Here is a 25,668-nt window from a genome sequence, read left to right on the forward strand (position 1 = left end):
GGTCGGTTTCCTATACCTGATGTAGAGAATATTAAGGTCTATCTGCTTCAGAAAAAAAGTTATTTCAAAAAATCTGATTTTCGGTCTATTTTCTCCTGGTAAACAGAGATCAGGTGATTAAGATAAAAGTTTTTCTGTATTTTTCCACTCTTGAAAGCTGTTATTGCGTAATAATAGTTGGTGTTAAGGTTTTAGTACTGGGCTTGTCTAGTCTTGCTATCTGGTTAAGCAAAGCCCCATCTTGCATTGCTCCGGGACCCTTCTTGGCGCCGTCCACAAAAGAAATGACATGGGAAAGATATATTCGTTTATGTGGAGCATGCATTTAAGCGTATGAATATCATGACCAACTTCATCATTGAAATAATTGACCAGTCGAGTATTGACTCCGGACTTTTTTCCTGTGTTGAAAACAGTCGTATAAGCCATGACTGAACACTGTATACTTAGGATAGGTGAACTTTGCAAGCCTCCTGGATGATGGTGCCAAAAATCAGTTCTGCAGTGACCAACACACTTTTGGGAAAAGATTTAACAGCAAGCACACTTTCGTGCTTCATGCCATTATCATCAACAAGTTGACCCAAGAAAACGTATCGATCTATTTCATCGACAATGCGCCCATCATAACATAACTGCATGGCAGAAGCTGAGTTGAGAAGGTTCTCACTTTCCATCAGAGATTTTTCTCTCATTTTTGTCGTTTGCGGTATACTGTCGAAGGTGATGCAGCATTGCAGCTACTTGATCTTTTCCAAGAACCGACCTCATAAGATCTGACTGCTGGCGTACCGAAGTCATCCTACGATCAGCAAGTAGGCTACACAACTTCTATCATTTATGGAAAAAGAATGCACTTTCTTGTATACTTTTTCCCAAACAGCTGGTTTCAGAGGCTCGTATTCCTTATCATCTTGCCAATTCATATCACCATCAGAGTCGTTTTCGCTACTGTGTATACATCTAACTATTTCATTTCTTTTTCTCTGTTTCAAACATAGTAGTGCCGATGCTTTGGCAGATTGTACGCTAGAAGTGCTAGGTTTCTCTGTTTGCTAAGCACTGGAAGACCAGCTTTGTTCCTTATGCCAATAACATCTTTCAGCAGTCCATCTATAAAATGGGGTATTTTCTTTCAAAATTTAGGATTAGTTTCGGCTACTTTCTTCCTCAAGTAAAAATAGTGACTGACTATATCTGAATTAAGGGGAAGTACATTTCTCTCCAATTACTTGAAGTTTTGCATCGACTTACTAATACCTGACCTTAATGCCATAATGACACTTAATCTAAAGCAGGTGAGCAGCATAGCCTACGGTAACTCTTCCTCAACGGTTATATTAATACTATAATAGTAATACTTTCAAATTACCATTTCATCTCTTGCAAAACGAACAAGGACTATTACTACGCAATAGCAGCTTCCAAGATGGAAAAATACAGAAAAACTTATTATCTTGATCACCTGATCTCTGTTCATCAGGGGAAAATAGAACGAAAATCAGCTTTTTTGAAATAACTTTTTTTCTGAAGAAGATAGACCTTAATATTCTTTATATCAGATATAGGAAATCGACCCTTCTGCGCATTTTGATACTAATTTTGTCGATCTATGATGAGCGGTTCCAGAGATACGGCCAAATTTCGAGATTTTGAGGCCCAAAAATTTCAAACCTCGTGGACCACCTCAATATGACGTCATAATTGAAAAAATTTGGGTTGTAAACTTTTTACCCCAAATACCACCAGATGGGACCCCAGGCATTTTGAATTTCAAAAATGGTGAAAAAATGAAACATCCTAGCCTACAACCCATCTGACTGTGCTACTGATCTAACCAACGAAAAGAAGTGTAAAACCATGCAAATAAAATCAAACAGCTGATCTCATATGCAGAAAAGCTTGGAGGAATAAATTTTTTAAGAACAACTTTTCAAGCTGGATTTAAAATAGCCGGTAATACAGTATGGTTAAACGGCATCTAAGTAACATGAAGAAGAGTAAAACTACGGCAAAACAATCGAATAACCTCATATGAAGCAAATTTGGACGAATCGCTGAGGTCCATTTCTTCAACTTTGGGGGGGTTATCAATAGTCCCCAGAGCGAGGCAACGAAGCGTATCACGTCCGGTTCCGTATTCTTTGACCAATTGCAAAATGTCACGCTTCACTTCAGCTGTCAAAGGAACCCTGTCCTTTCCAACGCGAACATGGCTACAACGTTCCAAAATTCCTGAGAATTAGAAAAGGTGAATTTAAACCTCGCTTCCGCTGTTTTTTTTAACAAAGTTTCCATGATTGCAAACATGTACAATTCGACATAGCACATTACAAATAATATATTTTTAAAGACACTCACTGCACGGGCGTACAAGAACATAGTGTGCCTTTCATAGACAACAAGCATAAAACGTGCACGGGCCACACAATAGAAACGTAGGCTTGAGAAGCATTGCTTTGCAAAATGATAAAACGTTTTTGTCCTATTCAGACTTTTGCCCGGTGGTTGAAGATTTGGGTTAATTGGGCAGCAAGATAATCTTCCGTTCGTGTCCATCTTCAGGCATGCCTTTTAAATCTCTTTCCAAAGACACAGGCGCATGCTCTTGAGCAGTGTCGTACCGGCGCCCTTTCTGGTAGTGTGCCAAGGCTCTGACCATTCCGTTACTATATGCAACCGACCTAAACGTTCAGTGCCGGCACCAAAACATTGTTAAAACTTCTTCACAATAGCAAAACACAAACAACACGATGTCGTACCTTCAGGTGCTCCTTTCACGAACATCTTTGCTCCAGTGTCTGATCCAGGTGGAACACAGTACGCGCTCATTGATTTTCGATCCCGGGAGAACTCCAGAGTGAACTTCTTGTTCATCTTCGTCTTGATCAACTGGGAAGACACAAAATGTGTTATGGCGAACTCGCCCAGACAGCAAATCAGTCTCTGTTTACATTGATTTAACGTCTGCAGACATTAAAACAATTTAAATTGTACCAATTTGCTAGCTGGGTAATACATTTTCAGAAAATACCTGTAACATCAGACTTCATCGGTCACTGACGCAGTGTATGAAGATAAAAATAGAAAGTAGTGAAAAGATTTCACAGAAACAATAAGCAATATTTTGACCAGAGCATAGTATGTTGACTCCCTTACACTATTGCAAGGATGGGATCGCTCAGACTTGTTCATCTTGCACAGGTCAGTGTTGAAGACATTCATCTTCTCGCAGAGAACTGTCAGGGCAGTTTCTGTTGCTTCTCCAACTTTTTCATAAACTCCTTTTGACTGCGTAAACGTTACGTTTGATTATATTATTAATATCTGTTACATTTGCAACAGTTAAAATAGACTGCGTCATACAGCACTTTGGTAGCCTTTAAAATTGGTGGAATGCCGAGTGATTTGCAACTTTAACAAGTCCATAGCGTTCGAAGTGTGAATTTTTGGTTTGGGATACCGGTAAGTCTCATCAAGGTAAAAAAAAGGAATAAAAGGCCTAATTCGCACCTAGTGTGGGAGGTAAGTTTGGTTTAGAACCGACCCAGGCCAATTCACACATGGAAATAATACTGACAATAATATCGGTGGGATGGCGCAACGCATAAGGCGTTGGCTTTTCAATTATGTAAACCTGGTTGGACCCCCGGCTTCAGCTGGTTGTTGAAAACACCGCTCACCTCTACATAGGGTGTAATAAATTGGGTGGGCGTAATTGCTGAAGGAAGGGCGGCCGAGAGAAAGGAACTGGCCAGTGGCCACCCTAATCTTCTTAGTGTCTTAGTACAATGAGAACCTTATCTTCTCATACCCGACGCTTGAATCAAGTATGGGACCACCTTTAACTTTTTTAATACATATGTGTCCCTGATAACGAATGATTGATTGTTGAAGAAACGCAAAGTAAAAATATGGACCTCGTTGTAATCCAGCGATGCATCGTTACATTGCGCACAGATCGTCGCTAGCTCGACCAAAGCGTCAAAGTCGGAACAGTTAACCTTCTTCTTATCCAGAGTCACATCACCGACTGGATCGTATGTGGATCCGGAGATGTGGAATTGATTGAACTCAGCACCTCCAGACATCAGTTGATCTAAGACGAACATCTATACAGAAGATGTTAAGGGGTGTTATAATTGCGAAATATTTTGGGTAAAGGAAGATATTGCATGAAATAAGGATACACAACGGCGGGATGCGCAACGGTGGGCTGCGCAACGGAACGCTGCGCAATGGTGGGATACGCAACGGCGGACTGCGCAATGGCCGGCTGCGCAATGGCGGGTTGCGCAATGGTGGACTGCGCTAGGATTTTTCGATCCTCAGCTAGTCTCAAACTGAGGCTGCTATGAATGAACCTACGATCTTGAAGAGAAAGTCAAAATTTGTGGCGAGCTCTGTTGTGATCTGAAGCAACCAATCAACTGAACGGTGGCAAATTTTATGAGCTTAGCATCTAGTTTATCAAAGACTGCATCGGCTATGATATATATGACTACGTAATCGTATTCAGCAAAATGAAATGCGATCTGCTGCGTACGGTTTGGACGCCCCAACTTCAAAACATCAAATAGTTCTCAAAATTTAGTTACTCGATGTTGCATCAACGTTAAATTATATAATTGCTTGCAAATTTCAAACCGTTATTAATCATTCATCAGTGTTGCTCAGATATGACGCTTTCATTAGGTCATCAGCCAGTTTGTGATTTAAATATGCTGTAGGTCGCAACGAGGGTGGGTGGTTGCACAAATTTCTTTATTTGGTGCCTTCATTCCAAACTTCACCGGCAAACGGATTTGCAGAAGATCCCTACAATGTTAAGTCAGATCTCTACTGAAAAGTTTGATTCTAACATACAACCTCACACAGGATTCAACCCTCACCCGGCAAACGGACATTTGATTCGTCGTCAGAGTTCCAGTCTTATCTGAACAAATCACGGATGTGCAACCCAATGTTTCAACAGAGGGCAGCGTGCGTACGATCGAATTCTTCTTTGCCATTCGGCGTGTACCAAGAGCTAAGCATGTCGTGATGACAGTGGGAAGTCCCTCAGGTATAGCGGCTACTGCTAACGCAACTGCAATCTGAAATTGTAAACATCTACATTGCATATGGACTTGACAAATGAGAAGCATGCCCTCTAGGGTTTGGTATGGCGCAGTTAACAAATGACCTGCACTCTCCAGTTATTTGTAATATTACATTAAGGCTACAGAAAGTAAACACAGAGAAATACAAAATTTCCACTGCCGCTCATTAACGACAAGGAGGCATCAAAGCACTTTCGATTCATGGGATGAGCACCACTGGAAAAGTACATAAGCTTGATAAAGAACTGAAATATTGAGTATGCTAATATTAAATGTGACGTAAGATTTCGTCTTGTCATGCATGGCTTATTAATACCGATAGAATTGCAAACATTGAAAACACCAACTTGAATTGACGGTAATCTAACCAAGAAAATAAACAAATTTATACAAATGGTACAAATTCACCTTGAAATAATAAATCGCTCCTCTCAACCACGAACCACCATGGATCGGATCGTTGAAGTGGCCGATATTGATCGCCCAAACAGCGATGCAGACCAGCGAGATGAGCTACAACGAAAAGAAACGATGCCAACAAGGTCCCACACAGCAAAATCCGTCATTTTTGCATTGATTCAATATCTCCAGACGTTGAATCAATGTAAAAATGACGGAATTTGCTGTCTGGTACGTATGTCCATTGTCCAGTGTCCACTGAGAGACCCGGTACGTTTGTGTCACTTTCTCAAGGGCTCCAGTTGAAAAAATAAACACACAAAGAGGTCCCAAGGATGGAAAGCTCTGATCCCAGTTGACAAGTGAAGTGTTTAAAGCGAACTTCAATTCCATGAAAGTTAGTGTAACGGTAATCAATTTGATTTACAACAAACAAAGTAAACTCGCTCCGTAAAACTTTTATGATGTTTAACTTTTTTAAACAAAACTTTGTCGTCGTTCAAAGCCTCTTTACGCAGAACGTCAGTAGGCCGAGAGGTACAGTAGGACGATGTTATCAAAAATTAGTAACAACGTCACTTCTTACTAGAAATTCGTTTACGAAGTATAAAAAAACTCTGTTTGCTCAACAAACCTTTGAAAGTTGTTGGTTGAACTCATCGAGTTTCTGCTGCAGCGGGGTCTTGTCGGACTCTGTCTCGGCCATTTGGTCACGGATTTTCCCGATCTCGGTGAAGCAGCCTGTGCACACCACGACGCCAATCGCTTTGCCAGAAGCAATGTTGGTGCCCTACGAAACAGACAAACTTATCATCTAGACAGCAAAATCCGTCATTTTTACACTGATTCAATGTCTGAGCAACAGTAAAATGGCTCTATTCTTGTGTATTCACAGCGGGATCATGGTCTGAACTCTGAAAATACTCGAACAACGTTTTTAGAAGGAAAATGGTGCAGGTGAACTGAAGATTCCACTGTAAACATGTTTAATTGCTTACCAACAGCTTGTTTACCAGTCGCATCAAATTTTGTGACATGATGACCTGCTGCAAACCGTATATCATATCTCGGGTGCACTTATCCAATTGCAAACACACAAAGCAGCGGATAGCAAAAATGTTATGACACAATTGACAACCCTTGCGTCAAAGAGCAAGTTTCGAAGCTATTTTTGAAGCAGATCAGGCTGACCAGTGACCATGGAAGCTACAACAGACAGGTTTGTGTTGTGATTGTGACGCGATAGACAAAAAGCTTGCTAAAGGTGACAGCGCCACGCCAGCTAAATAAAGACAGTGACGTTTTGTTAGAAGTCACCCATTTCCGCCTGAAAAGAGAAATCACAGTTTGCTGTGTTTCTCTTTTGAAATCGACAAAGAATTATTCATAACATGCAAGATCAGTCGGGCTGCCAAGCACAAGGCTTCGACGCAGGAAACTTACCATTTCTAACCGCGTAGCATCAAAGTTGAAACATGTCGAATTTTAGCACAAAAGTTGTCCTCGCCGTAAAACACGGGCAGTGCATTTAAAAAATAATTTCAAGTATATAAGTTACTAAGCTCGCACATTGCTGTGAGTTGAGTAGAAATGATGAACTGTAAACACCGAGTAGGAGAGATAATGAAGGGAACACAAACACAACACGTAAAATAGCTTTTACAATATGACAAACTGCAGCTAACTGTTCAAGATCAATTTTTAAGAATCATTAGCAATGAGCATATATTTTGTCCATGTCGAGCAAAAGAATCAACATTTTCTTGCTCGTCCATGACTCGCGTTTAGATTAATGAAGTCAGTCACAATACGCGTTGTACGAGTATACCAATGAAAAACTTTAAATGTTTAAAACGTAAATATAACAGTAGCTTAGGTCAGTGATTTTCAACCGGTGATCCGTGAAAGATCGCCAGGTACTCCCCAAGAAACTTATTACTTTGACTAGTGTTCCATAGAACACCGGCAGAAAATCAAAATCACAAGAGCTACGCATTTGCCTTTCTGCAATTCTTGTCCAAATATAAACGTTGTGCTCATCCAAACAAGTCCAGATATCGCACCGAGAAAAACGGAAGTGAGGAAATTGTTGTGTTATATACTTATTTTATTGCATCTTTATAATATTTTGCTTGATGTTCAACAAGATTATTTTAATGCAGAAAGTGTTTCCGTGGCTCATGGTTGAAAAACACTGGTTTAAGTGGTAACTAGTGTGGTATATGCTGCAGCTAGCATGGTTGCAAAGGAATGAGAACTGAAAGATATAAACGCATGATGAGCATCATCACTGGTTGAGTAGCAATCCATGGGATAGATTCATTGATTCAACGTGACCAAACAACTGCAAAAATACGAAACAAACTTACCCAAATAGCAAATGAACTGTTTTTCTTACATTAATTCAACGTCTACAGACATTGAATCAATATAAAGAACGGCTGATTTGCCATCTGGGTAGTAACCTGCTAGTCCACCACTCACCGAGAATAACATGTTCTTTTTGTCTTGATTGACAGCTCGGGGGTCAGGTACGGGATCTGTGTGCTTTATCACGCTTACGCTCTCTCCTGTATTATTTAGTAGTAATGTTTATGTTAGTTTCATTGCTTTACACAACATTTTAACGTTTTAAAATGCTGTTTGAACGAGTACATCAGTAAATCTCTTTACTTTATCACTGCATTTCATCACTGCATTTCCTCAAATGAGAACATTGCTAACTAACAGTGGCTGTAGTGTTCATCCCTTGAATTAAAACTAAATACAAAAGTACGTAAACTGTTTTTAATGCTTGACTTTTGATTGCTATGACAAATGCGCATTGCGCATTTGTATCGTATGAAGTTTTTACGCGAGGGTTTTGTCGTTTTACGATCCCAGGTCGGCAATGTTTTCACGAATTACAATGAGAGGCAACTAAAGTGAATCATCTTGACACACATCCACAAACTTCGCAGAACACAACAAAGAATTGATGATCATAATTATACAGTATATACTTCCTAAAGTTAAATTTTGTAACTCAATTGTGACATGTTGTGCCATACAAGAAAAGGCCTTGGTTTCGAGATTGTCGTACACATGAAGTACATACCAGTGAGGATGGCCTGATCAACACGCAAAGTGGTAGAGTGGATAGCGACCAATCGCATGTCGGCTGGAACTTTGTCACCAACTGTTGAGTAAAGTATAAACGGAATAATAAGAAACTGAGCAGAGACTTAAAATTTGTTACCATCTTCATGTTTTGTATAAATTTTGTCGCTTTTGACCTCAAGTTATAAACAAACAGTGCGACAGTGCGTTAAAAAATAACTTCGTCTGCACCTAATCCAAAGGTGATAAAAATGTACCATAAAACATAATCGGTTGAGTCCATCGACTTCGCTCGTGCGTATCTCAAGACTACCAAACTTTAAAATTAAATACAAGATTCACCTCATACCACACAGCAGCAGTTGTAGTAGATTCAACATTGCTGAATTTCTAAAGACAAAAGCAAACCAAAGAGCTATAGATTTTATGAAGCTACACCACACATAAGCGATATGCATTATATATTGAATCAAACCACAAGTTTAAAATGTGGCTTTCATAAGAATTACACACAGAAAAAAAGATTTGGTGCCCATGTATAATTCATAACATTTGACGGCCTTTTGTTTGCGAAAAGTCCGAAAAAAGTATATGATAATGCCGCAACTATGAAAAACTAGTATTGTAACTTTCTGAAAATGAATTTTCTGTATATGCACCACCGAATACAACCATATCAGCAATGAGAAAATTGTATACAAAGAGTTACCAGGCGTGGTTCAATGGTTAGTGATACCAAGCTTTAATAAACTTTTGTTTGGCTGTTGCTGCCAAGGTGGCGAGAAGTGGTTGACACAACACGCCATGCATCAAACGGGCCGATACCCCGGATCCCAGACAGCAAATCAGCAGCATTTTTGTTAAATCAGCGTAGACCGGGCGTCGAACCAGGATCGCATGGTTGGAAAGCAAGTACCTTATCCGCTGCACTACTTAGTCGCTTTATTACACGGTATTAAAAACGAAAGGCAACTCTGGAAGGATCACTGGACCCTGCTCTTTGTACCATCAATACTTTCCTAATTAAGTTTACATGAAGTGAAGTAGAATTAAAGAAATCTGGTTCGGCAGCAGAGTGCTAAGTAGAAAGGGCGTTGTAGCACTAAATAAAAATTCGCGTCAGCTATACAAACGCAAACGGGAATGCCACTGATATATTTGTACAACGCCACTTTTATTGACCATGGGCGGCTAAGGAAGCTACGAAAACGTCAAGCATGTCAACAATTAACTACAAGAATTCTTACAAACCGAAAATGCTAACCAATAATTCTTTGTGAGGAAAGGCGTTCTTCCCGGCTATCAGCACAAGTCTGATTACTCACTAGCACAGCGAGCAGCAGTAACGCTTCGCTAACCAGAACGGTGTAGCTTCCACGCTAGCCATTGAGACCTCCAATAAACGTTTAAGTTTTTGGCAGCCGATTGTAGCATCGAATAGACAGCGATAGACACGTGTTTCGCCCATGAGGCTGGGCTCATCAGTATCGCACCGTATTCGTATCGCACCGCACCGGCGGTCGATTACTCAAGTGGCAAGAATACGGTGCGATACTGATGAGCCCAGCCTCATGGGCGAAACACGTGTCTATCGCTGTCTATTCGATGCTACAATCGGCTGCCAAAAACTTAAACAATAATTCTTTAATAAAAAAATAAAAATTTTGATTTTACTGAATTACGAGGGTTGTTGACAGATTCAATCTTTTGCACGAAAGTTTGTTCATCACAAATCAAAAAACTTTTAGGTAATGATGTTTCTTTGTCAATTAACTTGTTTGAACTAAATAAGATGAATGTTTAGTTCAGTTTTTCTTTTTGTGTGATTTGTGGATGATTGTTTCTGTCTGTCGTAGAATTATTTCAGATAAGTTTGTCTTTGTTTGCTTGGTGCCGGTTTTCCATCAATTTCACAAGTTCTGCTTTCTTAAAACTTTGCTTTTACCTTTCCTCTGACGTCATAACACACAGTAAACACACAAGCGTTTGAGAGAATCGTAAAAACGTTGAAGTCAGGCATGAGTATCGTGGACTTCAACCAGCTGGCAAAATTGATTGTTTTTATATTGAATCAATGCAAGCAGACGTTGAATCAATTTAAAAAGGACCAGTTTGCATCAATGTGTTGCTGTGACTGGTGTTTTGCTATTTTCATTTCTTCTTTGTTGTCATACGCTTCTTAGCAGCAATAAATAAAATTCTTACTCAATAACAGTGGATATTAATTTCATGCTGAGAAACAAACTCAGCGCAGGTCATATCACTCAGCAGTTTTTAGCATCAGTCGTATAAAATCTGCAGCAAACCGCCGATGATATGCAATGTGTAATGGCATGCTTGATATCTATGCACGGTTCTAAGCTGCAAGCTTCACAATTAGTTTGCTTGCAAATATATCATTGCAAATCTCGGATTCGTCGGGGATACATCAGTTGGTCTCGTTATATTGGCTGGGTTGTAATCAAGTTAATATTTTGGTATATGTGTTACATAACATATAATTTGAATTGCAATTTATTACAATGGTTACAGGGGGTTCAAAAGAATCAGCATTTTTGGAAAGTGATATGCCTTGCAGTAGGCAACAAAAGCGAATGTAAACTGTAAACAACTTTTCATCTTACTTAGTAATACTTTCCTAAGGTTTTGATAACTTCCTCAAAGGTGCAAGTCCAACATATGGTCTTCATGCGTCGAATCGATAACATATCTCGCGAACCAAAATTAACCCTCTCGTCCCGTGCAGCATTTTCAGATATCAGTGCAAGCGCAAAATGTTTTCTTTACACCACCATTTCGCATGCTACAATCCTTGTAAGTTGTACTGTATAATATACGTCAATTAAAAATGTAAAAAATGTATTTCTTAGCAGATAAGCCACGTCCTTTTTTGCTGACTTTAAGTCCAACCTTAAACTACCGTCTACGTACCGGTTAATATCCTTCAATTTTCAATAGGCCTATGGATGGCGTCATTCGTGTTCGTGTCATTCGGGCCGCGGCGTTAAGCTATACTGCAGATGTCTGCCTAATTTCGAGAACAACGCTCATTGCATGTAAAATTGGAGTTATCAGTTTTAAAACTCGTTTGTGTGATGAGGCTTAAAAAAGGAAAGCGACAACAATCTTGGGAATTTTTTGGGTAGAAAAAAAAGGTTTTGTATTTTGGAGTGCAAATGAGTGCAAGGCGCCGACTAAAAGCTTCTTAACTGGTGTCAACACTTTGCTCAAATATACGGTACTAAATATTTGCACATAATCAAGCAATTTGTTTGCAAAAAAAGAGTAAACGCTTGATGTGACCAAAATGCGAGTGGACTTGTTTTGAAACCTCACAAAGTCTTACTTGATTTAAATTTCAAACAGTGGCCTTCTGAAATCGCAAATTTCTCAAACCACCATATTACAAAACATCATATTTCATTTTTTAAAAAGTTATCTTCTGACCACAATCCTATTTCAAGTTACGCACAAGGAAATGTTTAAATCAAAGAGAAAGTAAAATGTAACACAGTATTGTCAATACAGCAACTTGCGTAAGAGTCTGGTATCATGAGGAAACCCAGGATCGAACAAACAAAGCCAGAGTTTTTAAAGATTTCAAACGAGAAACGTGATTCGATGTTAAACTGCACGTAACTATATGATATGTGAAACCCAGCCAACAAACTTATCCTTACATATCCTTTCAACGTTCGGCAACGTTTAGGCGATGTAAAAAACAACTTAGCTGGCCGGGGTAGGATCGAGCAACGAAACACAGCCTCTGCTGCCAATATACATGCCAGCAAGCAGAGACATGGAAACTGTTGCAAAATAGCAATCGCTTAATGCCGCAAAAATAGACATCAACTTTACGATAAAGTAACTGCTGTGTTGCTGAATATATATCAGTGTGAATGCTGGGAAGCTATCGATTAGACAATAACTGTAGCATTAATATTCAAGCAGACCGTTCCAATCACAATTTTGTTCTTGTTTTAACGTTGATTCAACGTTTTCATACGTTGTCATTCGAGTACTCATTTGTTGAAGTTGCAACATGGCTGTGTCAACTAAAGCTTCAAATTCATCAGAAGACAAATTTTGTTTGCTTTACAGTTGCATAACGCAATTTTATGCATGTAAGCAGTTGACGATGATACACCAACCTGAGCAACATTTGAGCTTAAGGTCAACAAGTTAACATGGTTTAAAGGTGCTCTGGAGTCAAGCAAAAAGACGAATGATTGGTTAACGTTAGCATTAGATTTTAAATGCAATCATCAACAATTTAAACATCGAATTCTCAAGGTGGTTGTAACGACTGAATATGTTTAAGGAGTTTAGCAATATCTCAATCAATTATATTATTGCAGTGCTTTTTCATGTGCACACCGTTTTAGCGTGATGCAAGAAAGCACAAAAGCTGATCCGTTTCATGGTACGATATTCAGCTAGCAAACATTGGTTCGACGTTCGCGATCGTAGAATCAATGTAAAAAGAGCAGTTTTGCTATTTGTGTACTCATCTAACTGAATACAAAGGATTGCTGGTTTGATTTTTACGTTGATTTCACTTCAAAATCACATAAACTAATCATGACCGACTTAGATAGCAAAAGCCATCATATTCACATTGATTCAACGATTGCAGAGGTTGAATCAATGTAAAAATGATGGATTTGGCTTTCTGGGGATAAGAAAAGTCAATTCAAACGGCCACAAAAATAACATCAAGCACCTACAAAATGAAGCTGTGCTAAGCATTATGACAACCAACAATGCGTAAGTTGTGTTGTTTATATGACGTGCAGCAGCCGAGCCCCAATAGAACCGGACATCGCCGTGTTCTTCCGGGGCTACAACACATTGTGCTCATAAATTTCCGAATAAATTTAAACTAATTGAAGATAAATGTACATGCGGCATCTGACGCGAAGTTACAACGTCTGTCCTTTACTCAATTTCCAGATCAATATTAAACTTTACAGTGCGTCTTTCTGCTGTTTAATTACCTATGATTCGCATAGCAGTAACAGGTTTGTTGTCTTGCACAAACTGCAATATATACGTTGTTTTCGATCACATTTACAATTCAATTTAAAACCTTTGCCTTAAAACTTTCAATCGAGTTCAGGTTTACGCCTCGGGGTCAAAGTTCAATTGGGAGGAAAACTAAGAACACAAATATTCAAACTCCATAGCACAACACATCAAGCTATACCTGGAAATACGCAAGCCGTACTGGAACAATGGAAGGAAAAGACAAAAAATAAACGAACGGTATAAAACGTTGGTCAGGCCCATGAGTAATTTAGGGAGGGCCGTCGGAAACAGATCGCTTAGCAACTCGAGTTTCTTAGGAGGTTCGTCGAGTAAATGGCGAAATCAAAAACCATTTTTTAATTGAACGCCAGGAAGACGGTGTACAACCAGGGGCGAGTTTAACTGGTGGGGGCTCGGGGCACTCTTAGATCGGGGGGGGGGCGTGCAAAAAATTTTACAAGGTAACTTGAAAGTCACCCACACCGCTAATGCCTTTACGCCAAGCTCAGTCGCCACCTTGTGACTAAAATTAACCTTGAGAGAAAAAGGAGGCATTTTGCAGGAACTTCAAAAGCTGAGAGATAATAATTATAATAACACAAAGTCACATTTTTCCACGTCGGGAGGCCCTTCAAAATAGGGGCCCGGGGCAACTGCACCCAGTGCCCCCCTAAATCCGAGCCTGCGCACAACACGGTCCAACTAATCCGTAAATCACCACATTTCATGGATATTACCCTCCACCAGTGGTGACGTTCTCCGCAACTGCGACCTAGTAAAAAAAGAAAATTATGAAAAATAAGGACACCGGAGATTACAAGAAGCTAATGGAGCTGTTAATGGGGTGGGGGTGGGAAAGACGATAACCTTCTCGCGGTTCACCCTGTCAGTACTGATTTTTCAGGAAGCTAATCATCGTCTACGCTTGCGGGCTGACAGCCGCATAAAAACACCGAGTGGGTGGTAAAAGGATAAACCCTCGGCCCACCTTCGGAAAGATGTCTAACTTTCAACAAGCACTCTCAAATCCCAGCACTATACCATGGGAAATCACCATCGGCACATGGAATGTACGACGCCTTAATGCTGAATCCAAAAATCAAACTCTAGGCAAAGACTGCCAAAGCTACAATATTGACCTCTTATGCATTCAAAAAGCCAAAATCAAGGACCACCAAGAAGTCAACCTACCAATGCAACAGTGAACCATTATCTTGCAAGATCTCCACCATGAGATGGAACATGTTTGGACATCTTCTGAGACTTCACCAGGACTCACCTCCCCAGAAAGCCCTTGAATTTGCGATAATTGGCAGCAAAAAGTACCAAGGCCGAACCGGACGTCACCGTACCAACTTATTACAACTGCTGAGATCTGACATCAGAAAAGCTGGCCTGGGATCCCTGCTCAGCAAATCACATCTCTACCGATTGCAAAGCATCGCAAAGGACAAAACAGAATGGAAATCCTATGAACCTTGTTGAAAGACTAATCGAAGCCAGCGGCTGTCAAACGATTTGGCTACACTGGCGGCGGAGACAGTTACAATAATAATGGAGCTGCACGAATTGGCGGAAGCAGTGGCGACTAAATAAGTATCTACGATTTCGCCACAGTGGCGATCATTACTCATGAGGGAGTGATCAAGAAGATTCTGAAGGAATGGGCCATAGTTAAAACGAAGAAAAAAAAATCCCCACGGCGAGAAAGAAGGCTGAATGGAAAACTTCATTGAAGGCCAGTCTTTGCCTCCACAGTCTTTTCGACGTCGTTGACGACAAATTGCTGCACTCACGCGAGGTTGATTTCGTTGAGGACCAACGCGGAGCACGAATTGGTTTCATTAGAAACGTCGATTGGGAGGTGGTGAAATCTGAAAAGAAGAGGGACGAGCGGAAGAAGCAACTGCTTTCGAGAGAAAAGCAAGAAAACGAGTGGAAGAACGCAAAGAACGTACTCACGACTCGGGTGATTACAATACAGAAGAAACTCCCAGAAGGCGCTTCCCTTCAGAGTGTCCGATGGGCAGAGATTAGCTCAAAGAAGAGCAGGAGCGATGTACTTTCGATCTTCGTACAGTTGCGCGTGAGGCGGAAAGGTATGGAATTACAAGTCGAGCAGCAGCTGCCCTCGCAACCGCAACATTACTGGACACAAAAGATGATTTCAATCCCACAATGGTAGTCGACCAAATCAAGCTCGTTCGTGCACGAAAACGGCTTCGTTTAGAGATGAATCACTTTGCTTCAATTTCGCTCGGCACAATAGTTGAAGGCCTTTACTTTGACGATAGAAAGGATAAAACCCTTACATTGAATGGCATAACTGGCTATCGTCAAAAATCAATCGAAGCCCATTACGTGATGCTGAAATACCCAGGATCTGAAATATCGACCACGTTTCCATTCACGGGCGTTCAACTGGGAACAATATTGCCAAAACGATGTTGGCTGCTCTTGAAGTCAAGGGAACTGACGTGAAAGGCATTCAGGTCGTTGGCTGCGACTAAACTGCCGTCAATACAGGTATGCACACAGGGCCATCACTACCATTGAGCAACATAGGGAGTACGGTGCAATGATCGATTTGCCAGTTTCACCTCAACGAATTTCTGCTTCGACATCCCTTCGGCGAGCTGGACGGGAAATCATTAGGACCACAAACCTTCAAAGCATTTATCGGCCGTGTCGTCGCTAATGATGTGCAAAATCGGAGAATTTGCAGTCGTCGAGTTTGAGAAGATAAAATCCAATCTGACAGAAGTTAGCGGCGATCAAAAGTATCTGCTCGATATCGTGTTGGTCATCGAGGGAAGTCTGCCTCCATAAAGCATTTGATTCCGTGATCCAGGAAAACAGGGTCATGCACTATGGCTTACTCTCGCTTCAAGGATATGCCCACTTTATATCTCGGAGCCAGAACCAACAGAGGCGCTGATAGAAATGACGACGTACATCGTTAAAGTTTACGCTCCCATGTGGTTTACTACCACGCAAAACAAGAAGATTCACTTCGCTGCTCGGTCCTTCCTTCGGTTGGTTAAGCTGACTCGCTATCTGACAGGCCAATTAAAAAAAGGCGTCGACAGTTGCCTACAATCAAACGCCTTCGCTGTGCATTCGGAGAATGTAGTGTTGGCCCTTCTGCATGACGAGTCTAAACCAATGCGTAAGCTCGCAGTTCATCGGATCCAGAAAGCAAGGGACGAGTACACGGGTGGGATATGTCGTTTCGAAATTCCTAAACTAAACTTCGAGTACACAGATTTGACAACAAACTCGTTGCTCCGGTGGAACGAGCGGAAACTCACTGAGCCACCAATTATACGCGATTTCAGCATTCAACAGCTCACAGAGCTTTTCGTCAAGACTGATGTTCCTACATCGATTGACAGTTTTCCGTACTGCACACAAGCAGTTGAGCCTGCAATCAAACTCGTCACCGAAGTGAGCGATAAAGCCATCGGCCATGACAGCAGACATGAACTTGCTGACGCGAACTGCTGCTCGCTCACAGCGTTCACGTTTTGAGTTAAAGAAAGATTACGTTCGGTGATTGTTTTCGTCGTTTAGTCTATTTTCTATTTTTTAATTATTTAATTCTTTTTTAGAAAAATAATGTTTTTTTATTTTATTGGAGTAATATTGACTTTTTTGTGCGGCGTTTTCCCGCGGCCCGATCTAAAAAAGGTTTTCAGATTATTTGTTTGTGACCTAAGCCTCCTACCTGAGTGGAGTTGCTAAGTGATTTGACAAAAAAAGTGCATTGACGGCCCTCCCTAATGAATATACGTTATCAGGCTGATTGACCGCAACCAACTACTGGGCAAACCATTTTCTAGTTAGGAAGTCGCCAACATCATAACCCTGTGACAAGCAACTTAACAACCTGGAGTACGTTTAAAAAAAATTGTCGTGTCCATGCTTACGCCAGGTGGTTGAAGATTTAGATTACGCGGATGGAAAGACAAGGAAGCGAGTCCATGTAGAATAAACGTTACTAAATATTAAACCAACCATAAAGTGATAATTGTTCATTGCGTAATAACAAGATGCATTTAGTGAGATTAACAAAGCCGATAGGTGAAGCCTTAAAAGCAAAATATACATATAACGAGGAATGAAGCTGCTGACAAAACCAATTCTGGGGACGTTTAGAGTTCATGCATAATGCATTGGCAAACAGCCGTTAAGCGGTTGCTAATTGTGCATGACCTGTCACAAATTACCCTCATCAACGCAGTGGTAATTTTTACTTACATCTTGTGACAACTAGAAATAAAGAACATAATACTCATAACATTAGTTATGCTTCTGCAGGTTAGCCGACCATAGCTGACAGAAGAATGATTTATAGTTAAGTTTCTGCCGTGCGCAATGCTGTTAATGTAAAATCATAAAAATGCTTTTGCTTGCTGAGAACAACAGGGACAAAAACTCGTGTCACCAGCAAAATAAAACCACAAAAACGCCAAACCTAAAAAACCAAGTGAATTTAAAAACAATTGTGAAGTGAGTGGGTTTTAAAGCCCTAAGAACGCAAGGCTATTGCCACAGTAGGCTACAAACTTAGTCTGGCAAAATAGACAGCTACTTTGCAAAAAGCATACCGCTAAAGGCAATACCAACAGTGGATTAGTCACTGATTAAGGAAATCTGCTGATCAAACAACTTGTTTCGCGGACTAACATATTTTCGTATGCACTAATCGTAATTCACTGTTTAAAATCGCCGATTACTAGAGCAAATTGACCCTCGATTTTCTAATGAAATGGCTCGCTGAATCAGCTGCTTATAAGACCTACAATTGGTGTATCCAACCCATAGATCGATGATCCAACCCTTAGCTTTGTATGTACAGACAGTAGATCATCCACTGGTGATTTTTAATTAACTCAGCTTGATCGGCGGCTTTAAAGGAACGACAGTAGATGTCCCAACAGTAACGGTTGGAACATCTAACCCTAAGTTGTCAAAATTAAGAAACGTCTGAATACACGTTAAATGCGTCAGGAAGTGGAGCCAACGTAAGAGAGTCTATTCAAGAAACGGGAAATTGGTCTGAGCCAAAACACTCAACGCGAAAGAACGTGCGCTCAACGTTTGCACGTACGTGAGTGATCGCTCATTGCTTTGCATGAAAAAGCAAAAACGATTTGCAAAAAAGCAACAGAAAAAGCAAACAACTGCACGGCTAAAGCTGCGCAATCGCTTTTTATAGATGAATCAAATCTCATAGATTAAGCACAAAAGAAACGTTGTACAATAACGATCTGGCAACTTACAGTAAACACCTGCGGGTAATGTGAAATTGAGCAACTACATAGTCTTACGAAGTTTAGCCAATGGACCACGCTAAATAATACTACTTGTTGATACACGAAGTATTAGCACTGCTATACACCTCATAATGCTATGAAGTGCAAGATCCATGCAGTGACACAATTTGGCGTTTTCGTTTGGAAACAAGAAAACCTGAAAACTGTTTTGAATTAACGACTTCCACAAGTCAAACATATTTTTAATTGGTTGAACTATAAAAACTTTAAAACGGTAACAATTTCAGTTAAAAATGTCTCGTAAATCTTTATTGCAATGACCGTCTGCAAGCAAGACTGAACAAAACTCTAATATTTGCGCCGCGTAGAAAATCAGAAACCATCTGTGGATGTTTTTTCAAGTAAAGTCCACGAATAGCGATCACGCCTGATTGAGTCTGCGCAGATAACAAAAGGGTCAATTTGCCACCTGACGTTTTATTATGTCTTTTTATAGCGATGTAATTGGTGGGTGCAATGACAGCCATGAATCCAGACAGCAAATCAATCTTTATATATTTTTTAACGTCTGCAAACGTTGAATCAATGTAAAAAAAACGCTTGTTTTGCTGTCTGGGGCGTTAAATGATACTGCAAATCCTTACCCGACACTTGCACAATATCGCCTGGAACAATGTCTTTTGCTTGTACACGTTGGATGGACGCTTTGTCCTGCCGCAAGACTTTCCCCATCTCTGGCTCGTACTCTTTCAAAGCTTCGATTGCGCTCTCCGCGTTTCGTTCCTGCGCACGCAGATTTAGTTACAGGCAGCAAACCAACCGTTTTTTTACATTGATTCAACGTCTGCAGAAGTTAAATCAATGTAAAAAAACGGTTGGTTTGCAATCTGGGCAGTTACAGGCACAGCAACGTTTCGGGTTGCAGCATGCGTGATATGACTGCCATGAAAGCAGCAAAAACTGCTGAGCTGGAGATACTTTGTATCTTGATGGGCTTTTAGCATGAACACAAGAAATTAATGTTAGTGGTGAGAGTGTACACAACACAGTCTATTTAACTAGTCTACTTTTTCAAATTGCTTAAATAAACTGAGTTCATCAACAAAATGTTAATCATATCAAACTACTTCTGAAAACAAGAATGTATTTAGGCTACCAGGTTAGTCAATTAAAAATGAGTTGCTTCTATTCACAACATACCTGCCATATTCCTACGATTGCATTAGCAATTAAAATTGAAATGATGACAAATGGTTCTACAAAAGCACTGATTGATCCGTCTCCGTCCTCAAAAAGTGCAAGAGTCTGAATCAAATAAAACATTGGAAAGTGATGTTCTCTTGAACATAATGTGCCAGTTTATTGCAAAGTAAATGTGATCTGAAATAAACAACTAAATGAAAGTATGATACACTTGAAGATGCCAACAATAGAGATGGAAGAGTTGTTGCAGACAACCGGTCGACCCTAATGTTTCGAGATGAAAACCAGGCTTCTTTGAAGCAAAATGGATGATGATGAAAGTACAATAAGAGGAGTTACTCACAAAAGATATAACTGCTGCAAGAAGCAAAATGCGAACCATCAGATCCTCAAATTGTTCCATAACCAATTGCCACAACGACTTGCCTGCAAACGAGCTACAGTTTTAATATTGAATATGATGGGTTGGTGCTCATAAGAAAGCACCCTATCAATATTCATATTCATATCAAGGGATGCCAGCTACAAAATACAATGTATATATATACAAAGGCACGATATTATCAAAAACATCATCAACTTTTCTCTATCCTTCAAAACCTTGGGGAAATTAAAGTTCCTGTGTCAGGAACTTTAATTAATATCTCATCGATATTAAAAGTGTTTGGTGATTTAACAGACTGCCAAGCACAACAAGCTATAATGGTTAGTATATACATTGCAATGTACAAAGAAAAAGAATATACTGCTACTAAAGATGAAACTTCAACTTATATCTCATATTATATAATGAATCCAAACACTAACAAAATTTCATCCATGGGCACAGTTTTCATTACAAGTGCTCCCAACCCAAGTGTTTTCATTCGGTGTTTGTTTTGAAGAAAAGTAGAACATCAAAATTTTAATTTTTGTTTTGAAGTACTTTATACGCTTACAACCCAAATTTACTTTATACGCTACAACCGGGAGGTGCCTCCATTCTCCTCAACATTTACTAGATGTAGCACGTACCTTGTGGTGCAAACTCTTTTGTATATATATAGTTACGTAGTGCCTTTTCCCAATGTATATATTTTGTTTTTCGTCTGTCTGTTTTCCACACTATTGATTTTAATTGCTGCATATTTCTTGATGCTAAGTCAGTTAGCTAGTTAGGCTACCTTCAAGTAGTTGAAATTTATTGCATTTTATAAATATTTTCAGATTCCTGATGAGGGCTTGTTAAGCCGAAAACGTTCGAATGTCAAAACTATTTGTAAATATGTAAAATATGTTGTAATAAAGCTCAACCCTGTTGTATTCTCGTGTCTTGCCTATCTTTGGTATATATAAGAAAGCAAACTCTCTTCCGAAACTATATCATATTTATAACTTTAGGAGGAGAGGGTACTTTTAACAAACCAGCAACAGAAGATTACAAACAAAGTTAATGTGTCGAAAAACGCTATTCAAACAATAAATAACCAACAAAACAGCACAAATTCTATCTTTTAATTTCACTCAATCGGTATGTCTCATAATTTTACAGTTTTCTTTCTTCACATGGAGTTATTTATTTTTTCCTGATTACGGCACAAATAACGTTCAATTGTTTTTGTTGTGCTATGAAAACTATAATATATCACTTAATTGATTAACCTTCCTTATATGGGGAACAGGAGATGGTAAATTGTAGAGATAAGTAGGGAAAACAAAATGCTTTCTATCTTATCAATATTAGGAAATACTGACTGTGTGCCACGCCCACAGAGACAATGAGAACTAGTAAATGTTTATTTTTTTGGAATTAATAAATCTTTAAATCAAAACATGAAATATAAGATTATATACATATAAGATTAATATTAAATGCAGTAGTTTGGTTATATTTAAACAATTCTTAACAAATTAATATACCAACTAGTTCATAAAGACAATTTATAGCCTAGATCTAAAGCATTGGACTGGGCAGGGCAGGGTTGAGAAAAACCCGGGTTTTTTTAAAAAAGCCCAACCCGCCCGGGTTTTTTTAAAAAAACCCGGGTTTTTTTGGGTTTTATTGGTTTTTTTTAAAAAAGATGCAAAAAAAGTAGATTCATGCTTATTTCACCTCAAAACTACTTTTTACGAGTGAAGTGCCTTTCACTCACAGTACATGCTTGCATAACTCAATAAAATAATGCACTAGGGCTGTTGTTTCTTGAATGTTGCATCATCCATTAGTTTCAAGATCAAGTTGGATGTTGCATCATCCACTGATTTCTATACCAAGTTGATGCTACTGTGGTAGAAATCACATTATTGCATCATTTGTTTAGATTTGAAGGCAAGGAGCATTTATGCCATCATGTTTAAATATTTTTTATCATTTATATATATATTATATATAGTAATGGATGAGCAATTGAGCGATTGCGTGGCCAATTAGGCAAATGCTCTGAAACAGCCATGCGTTAGAATCCAGAATCTGTAATTGGTAAATAGCCTCCTAAATTGCATTTCACATCATATATACAGACTACAGTAGAGTAGTACTTTCACCAATTTAACTATAAGGCCTTCTTGCATAAATGAGTTTTAGTGTAGTATACACAAAGTGACATTACTTGATTTTTGTGTACTGTGCAATATCCACTACGTTTTCAGTTTATTCTTGGAAATTACTTCACATTCACAATCACATCCTTAAGTCCTAATTTAAAGTTTGTTGTAAGTGCCTTGTTGTGTTTTTGTAAAATTTTTTAATTTTCCAATAAAAACTGGACAAATATGATGCTCTGGGTTTTTTTATGTTTTTTTTGGGGTTTTTTTAAGTGGGTTTTATTAAAAAAACCCACCCGGGTTTTTTTGGGTCGGGTAGAATACCAACAACCCTGGGGCAGGGTGACCCAAAACGAGTCTGCTACTGTTTGGCTAGTCCGATTCGGCTGGTCCGATTCGACTAGTCCGATTTGGCTAGTCCAATTAGGCTGCAGTCTTTTTCGGCTGTTTTGTTGGATTTACTTAAGGATTTTGTTGGATTACAGAAGGATTATGGTTGGATTTTCAAAAATTTGCCGAATAGGGAACTAGCCGAGAAAGACTGTACCCGAATAGAGAACTAGCCGAATCGGACTAGCCGAATCGGACTAGCCCAATCAGACTAGCCAAAACGGGCCATTCCGACCCAAAACTGGGTGAACACTATTTAAATATCATAGCTTTGGAAGAGAGTTTACTTTGATGAACCATGAATAGAACATCAGTGATGTCCTTTTGAAAATACTGACTTAGTGACAAAGTAGGCCAACTGTTTATTTGGAATTCTATGGTATTGTCAGAGTATTAGCACTAGGCTGTGCCAAAAAATGGCGAGGTTTATGGATTTTTCCTTAACTTTCTGAAAATTTGTAGTGGACTTTTACAAACACAAACGTGAAAAAAAAAAGTGAAAATAATGACGTCACACGGTCGTCGGTCGCGTTTCTATGGCCCATTTTCATAAAAATTGTCATATTTTGAAAACCACTGGAGATAAAAAGATGAACGTTACATCAAAAGCTGCAGAAGTGGCATGTTTATATCTGCTCTAAGAACACTTTTTATTCTAGGACTACTTGAAAAATATTTATAAGCAAAAAACTCAAATTTACTATTTTTTTTTAGAAGGGGAGATGCAGGACCTATTAGACATTTTTTGTTTTTGCTCTCATTTCTTTAGTTTATATGAAAATAAGACAAAATTTTTAGAGAATACGGCCAAGGTCAATGTTTATTGACTGTGTAAATATCTTGACAATCGAATTTATTTATTTTTAAGAGGTTAAAGCTTATACAAACTTTTTTGAAGAGTGTATGATATACACTAGAGATGTACCGATATATCGGTATCGGTATCGGTGATATCGGCCACTTTTTGAGTATCGGTATCGGTATCGGCAAAATTTGGCCGATACTGTGGCCGATACTAAACATGTAAAAAAGGCGCTTGCTGCGGATTTTCCACAGAGTAAAGATACAGATTTTTTAAAGTTGTAACTAACGTCACATTGATATAGAAAAATAACAACCTGTTCAAATTGCTGATATCTCACACTCCCATGACTTCTTGCGCGTGCCTTTTGGCATTGGTTGCTTGCAGTGATTTTTTCACTCAAACAAAACGTTTTGTTTCAGCAGTTTTGCGTTGTTCGATTCTTAAGTTGTGAAAGAGACTCAATTTCTCCAATATGTGTTTCTTTTTTACTCTCAGCAGAGTGTAAAACTTGTAAAAGTTTTTCATCCACACGACGTCATGAATGAAATTATATCTCAAATCGGCGTAATGACGTGACATCATCTAAATATTTTATCGAATAATAAATTAACAAATTCGATTGTCACAAGTGGTTTGGTTGTGGTAAACAAATACGTTTTAACTTTGAAGTGCATTGAAACAAAATATCCATTACCGGTAATCGATATGTAATATAGGCTATGTACGGTAGTCAAATTCCATATCAAGAATAAGTCCATATTTTTAAGGTTTACGTCAGCTCCAGAGATCAGTAGGCACAACAAGACCTTTTACTGATTGGTTCAGTGAGGATTCGTGGTCCCATTGCTCTCCTTTTTAGTGAATAGACTCGTTTTCAATTCATTCTTATAAGACATTACGTAATGAAAAAATATGTGATAAGGTTGGAAGACATTACGTCATGTCTTTTCAATACAAATTGAAGTTTAACATTTATTCTTTTGTTCATAGTCGTCCACCTTCAAAGCGGTATTACAAAGAACAATTTTCATTATGGGGGGCATCAAGAATATGTCGACATGACTTTTAAAGTTTACGTCAGCTCCGGAGATCAGTAACATAAAATAGGCCTAAGGTTGTTCTCTTTGATGCAACAACACCATTGATTGATTGGTTTAGTGAGGATTCGTAGTCCCATTGCTTTCATTTTGAATGATTATACTGATTTTCAATTTCTTCCTACAAGACATTACGTAATGAAAAAATATGTGATAACTAAAAATGGAAGACATTACGTCATGTCTTTTCAATTCAAAATGAAGTTTATTCATAGTCGTAATCCTCTTTCAAAGCGGTATTACAAAGAACAATGTTATGGCGCAACATGCAGCATTTCAATAAAGTTCGGGAACTGTTTTTTTTTCTTGTTCATCTGCGCTTTAAATACCAGTCATTCTCCGTTGTTCATCCACTAAGCAGTTTAGATCAACTGTGGTTAGCCTGCTTGCAACAGGAGTTATACTGTACAGACAGTGGTGTAGCGTAACTATGGCGTGACTTATTTAATTATGGGGCACTCCAGAAGCAAAAATATTTAACTTGACATGAAAATTTAGCCTCGGGCGATTTTTGTTCTGTAGCCTAACATTCAAAATTTTACTTATTACGCTATTTATTATAGCCTACTCGAGTATAGTTCGAGATTTTCACAAGTGATTTTCACCGCAAAAAGCCAGGTTCGACTTATACATTGGACAAGCTGTTTCCAGCTCGGCAGCCTTCAAAATTAACGCATTTTTGCTGTGACAAAACTGTTGCTGACCTAGAAAACTGAGTGTGAAACAGCGTCGGCCGAAGTAAA

General features: G+C 39.1%; 1 protein-coding gene across 2 annotated transcripts in view; it reads right to left on the bottom strand.

Moving 5' to 3' along the window:
• LOC145784538 (sarcoplasmic/endoplasmic reticulum calcium ATPase 1-like) overlaps positions 1–25,668 on the bottom strand; it is a 41,169-nt gene that overhangs the window by 12,991 nt on the left and 2,510 nt on the right. For both annotated transcript variants that reach the window (XR_014291017.1, XM_082596381.1), the window contains exons 3-14: positions 20,454–20,536; positions 20,108–20,212; positions 19,552–19,690; positions 8,599–8,679; positions 7,986–8,071; positions 6,136–6,291; positions 5,511–5,615; positions 4,893–5,096; positions 3,921–4,112; positions 3,160–3,291; positions 2,763–2,892; positions 2,030–2,235 (exon numbers count right to left, since the gene is read on the bottom strand). Coding sequence is in view for 1 of the 2 variants with exons in the window: in XM_082596381.1 (XP_082452507.1) it covers positions 2,030–2,235; positions 2,763–2,892; positions 3,160–3,291; positions 3,921–4,112; positions 4,893–5,096; positions 5,511–5,615; positions 6,136–6,291; positions 7,986–8,071; positions 8,599–8,679; positions 19,552–19,690; positions 20,108–20,212; positions 20,454–20,536 (1,619 nt within the window). In the remaining variant the exon portion in view is untranslated. The remainder of the gene's footprint in view (positions 1–2,029; positions 2,236–2,762; positions 2,893–3,159; positions 3,292–3,920; positions 4,113–4,892; positions 5,097–5,510; positions 5,616–6,135; positions 6,292–7,985; positions 8,072–8,598; positions 8,680–19,551; positions 19,691–20,107; positions 20,213–20,453; positions 20,537–25,668) is intronic.

Source organism: Aplidium turbinatum, chromosome 15 (assembly GCF_918807975.1).
Source record: "Aplidium turbinatum chromosome 15, kaAplTurb1.1, whole genome shotgun sequence".
Taxonomy (NCBI): domain Eukaryota; kingdom Metazoa; phylum Chordata; class Ascidiacea; order Aplousobranchia; family Polyclinidae; genus Aplidium; species Aplidium turbinatum.